Source organism: Limulus polyphemus, unplaced genomic scaffold (assembly GCF_000517525.1).
Source record: "Limulus polyphemus unplaced genomic scaffold, Limulus_polyphemus-2.1.2 Scaffold3641, whole genome shotgun sequence".
In the NCBI taxonomy this organism is placed as follows: domain Eukaryota; kingdom Metazoa; phylum Arthropoda; class Merostomata; order Xiphosura; family Limulidae; genus Limulus; species Limulus polyphemus.
This window is the reverse complement of record NW_013669251.1, coordinates 37,997-41,818: the sequence shown is the minus strand read 5'-3', so window position 1 is coordinate 41,818 and position 3,822 is coordinate 37,997. Positions and strand designations below refer to the sequence as shown.

The 3,822-nt window shown below is 34.5% G+C and overlaps 1 protein-coding gene across 2 annotated transcripts in view; it reads right to left on the bottom strand.

Moving 5' to 3' along the window:
- Positions 1 to 3,822, bottom strand: part of LOC106469751 (gamma-tubulin complex component 3 homolog) — an 87,186-nt gene that overhangs the window by 46,539 nt on the left and 36,825 nt on the right. For both annotated transcript variants that reach the window (XM_013930261.2, XM_022398306.1), the window contains exon 6: positions 2,120 to 2,525. In XM_013930261.2, the coding sequence (XP_013785715.2) occupies positions 2,120 to 2,525 (406 nt within the window). The remainder of the gene's footprint in view (positions 1 to 2,119; positions 2,526 to 3,822) is intronic.

The following is a 3,822-nucleotide window of genomic DNA, read 5'->3' as shown; positions in this document are numbered from 1 at the left end:
ATAGTTTATTCTGATATTTTGCAAATGGTTCAAACTCAGTAGTGACAACAATAAATCCCATATGTTGGTTGTGAAACAGACTAAATACATTCATCCCAATAATACTGGGAAGCTATGACATTCTCACAGTTGGGGTCTCAATACATTGAAGAGCTTAAGTTTCGCATTCCAACATAAATCCTGTAATGAGAGGAATGTGACCAGGACTAATCTTTTAAATGCTGTAAAGTAATTTTCTTTGTAATTTATGGTGTCTGTATCGTTTGGTAATCTCTTCTAACAGGATGTATCAAGTAACAAGGGGTCAGGCTCAGGCGGTGTTTATTGAAACCACCTGTACTATAAACTGTTACATACATTTGTTAGTAGTGACAATTAGTTTTGTCTCTATTCTGAAACAACATACACGGACATATGTTGAAATAAACTTGTTTGAAAGTTCAAAGAAATGATATTCAAGTCCCGAAAAGCTTTCTTACTATCATATATACAGTAACGTTCAAATGCGCATGCGCTTGGTTGAACGAGAGTGACCACCAAAAGGGGTGAGATAGTTTATGGACAACATACAAAGTTCACGCTGCTGACCCCACGGTTTATTCGGCACAATAAACACAAAAGTATGACTGCAATGAAACATAAACATAAATTTGAAATAAAAATATATTCACGAAACACAATTAAAATGTTTTTATGTACATATATAAACATGAAATCCTAGTTAAAAATACTTAAATTAAATACTTAAATACCATAAGAAGTATAGGTGATTATTAAAAAAATTATAAATAGATAAAATTTGCATTTTATGGAGGATACAATTTTTTGGGGATTTCAAAATAATGTACTAAAACATTAAAAGTAATAAGTTCAAATCTGTAGCAAATATAAATATTGTAATCATTTCTTATAAATACGATTTCCTAATGTTATTTTCCAAGATATTAAAGATCATAATGCAAAAAAACTAAATTTATTAAAAGTAATAGGCTTTATGTTTCTTAAACTACCTACATTTGTTAAAGTACTTATGAACTTTTCGAACATATTCGTCCACTAGTTTTATTGTTGGAATGAAATATAGCAAGACTTGCATTGCCTACTAAGAAAGTTAGTAGCCGGTAGTCATTGAGTTAAGGAATCAGAAAGGTGAGGAGGACAAGGCATAAGATTGCAAGAACTGAATGCATCTAAAAAGGAAGTAGCGTGAACACCAATATCAGGAGAAGGGAAAAAAATTCCTTAGGGTGATGGTTATGAAGGAGAAGTGTCATAAGAACATATCTGAGTGATAAGGTCCTTGATAATGTGAAGCAGTCTAAAAATTCTTGTCAACAGGAAGAAAGGTTCCTAAGTCATAACCAGTAGGAGGAAACAAATAGTCAAACTCATCTTCCTCTTCATTCCCCCCTATCAGAATGAGGGGAAGGAATTTCAGATGAATGGACAGGCATCAAAACTCTTGGCTGCACAATGAAACCCACTACCCTATGCACAATGGGCATCATTTCATCCACGTTTAACAATCTTCCTGTAGCCAAGTTAGAAATTTGACTAGTGTGAGGATATTCCTCACTCACACCACATTGTGAAGTTACATAAACTTGAAAATTCATAGTTGGATGAAAAAAAGAAAACAAAGTCTCTTGATTAGACAACAAGTCTCTGTAAATTATGAGCAAAACAAAACACGTCTAATACATTCAGTGATGAGAAAAAAGAATGAAGAGGTTGTGTGACCCTTCTATTGGTAAAGGGCTTTTACTGCATAATAATGTCATAATGCAGTGGTGCAGATCACAAGAAATCTTGTGAGTTTAGGTGATAGTTGCCTAAAGGCTAATGACATGCAAATCTCTAAGGCAGACACAAAGGGTAGATAGCTTTCTGTGTGAACAGATGTGTATCGTCTCAGAACTTATCTAAAATTTTTACACACACAGCATAATTAAGTAAATATTTAAACAAATTGTTCAAATATCAATAAAAATGACAATTAGAGAAAAAAAGATATATCCCATAAAAAACAAATGGTGAAACAGTAAAAAATACTTCATAACTATATAAAAATTATTAAATCTCAAAGCCTAATGGAAAGATTAGAAGTAGAATCATTTACCCAGTTCATTTGAAGTTCTAGATCCTTGTTTTTGTACTTGTGAACTTATAACTTTTTTTGTTGTTACCGGCACAAGAATTCCTTCTAGCTTCTCTCTATCTGAGAATAAAGCTGCCATATGCGCAACTCGACTGCTGCTTGAATTGGAACAGACACTCCCATTTCCACTGTCTGTCAAGTTACCATGGCCCTGATCAACAGAACCACCAGAATGGGTGAGTTGATAGGATGATGGAAGAGAGGTAAAGACCATCTTCTCTGAACCTGTTCTTGTACATAAACTTTTACCTGTGGAAACAGCTCGTGATTGTTGATTACTATAACTTTTGGAGGTGTTAGTAAAGCCCACATTTCGCAATGGTGAAGTCATTGTGAATTTGGCAAAACAAAACCCATGTGGCCCATTCTAAAGATGAAAAGTAAAAAAATATTAAATTATAATTTTTCAAATTTTGAAAGATTGAAATGTGTTAATTGATATTTTCAATAAACTTCATAAATCTTGATAAAAAAAAATTACTTCTATTTCCACACTTTTAGTGCATTTAAAAGTATTCAAACTGTAGTCATCATTTTGAAAGAAAGTTCTGTATTACTTCTGTATTATAGATATATTAGGTCATCAAAAAATTAATATCGCATTTTGGAACTCTTTGATTAACCACCTCCCAAAAAATGTACATCATGTATAATAGTGAAACGAACCGCCTAAACGTCACGTTAGTGTATCCGATATAATGTGTAAAGTTTAGTATATTCTAATCCCATATAGTGATAGCACGCGACGAGAGACACATTCGGCATGTAATGCTGTTTGAATACAAGAAGGGAAATAACGCCTCTGTAGCCACAAAGAATATCAAAGAAATTTATGGAAACGTTTTGAACGTTCGTAAGTGTCAACGATGGTTCAGCAAATTTCGTTCAGGTGACTTCAGCTTTAAAAACTGTGATGGCAGGGGCCAACATGTTGGAATTGATAATGATGCTCTGAAGACACTTGTTGAGTCTTACCCAAGGCAACACACTCATGAAATGGCCCTGAAATTGCATGTCTCTCATGAAACAGTACATAAACATTTAAGGAATATGGGAAAACTCCATAGAGAAGGTGTTTGGGTGTATCACGAACTCTCCGATGATCATCATTTCCAACGTGTGAATGTTGCTTCATCTCTTCTGGTGTGTAAAGCGTGTGAACCATTTTTGGACATAATTGTCACTAGTGATGAAAAATGGATTCTCTATGTGAATATTAAACACCAAAAACAATGGCTCAGTCCTACACAAAAACCATTTCTCACCCCAAAACCTGGACTCCATTCACAGAAAATGATGTTTTGCATTTGATGGGACATCAAAGGAATAATTCATTTCAAACTCCTCAGTCCACAGTGAACTGTCAATGCAGAAATCTATAGTCAGCAACTGGAATATTTAAATCAAGCCCTTCATCAGAACCGCCCTTCACTCAATCAGAAAGGTGTTGTTCTTCTCCACAACAATGCACATCTACATGTGGCATGGTTGATGCAACAAAAGATTATGGAGTTAGGTTGGGAAGTTCTCCCCCACCCACCATATTCTCCAGATATGGCACCATTAGATTACCATCTTTTTTTGTTCGCTGCAACACCATTTTTCTGGATAAACGTATGCAAATGTGGGAGGTGTTAAAGAGGACATCAACATGTTTTTTGCTT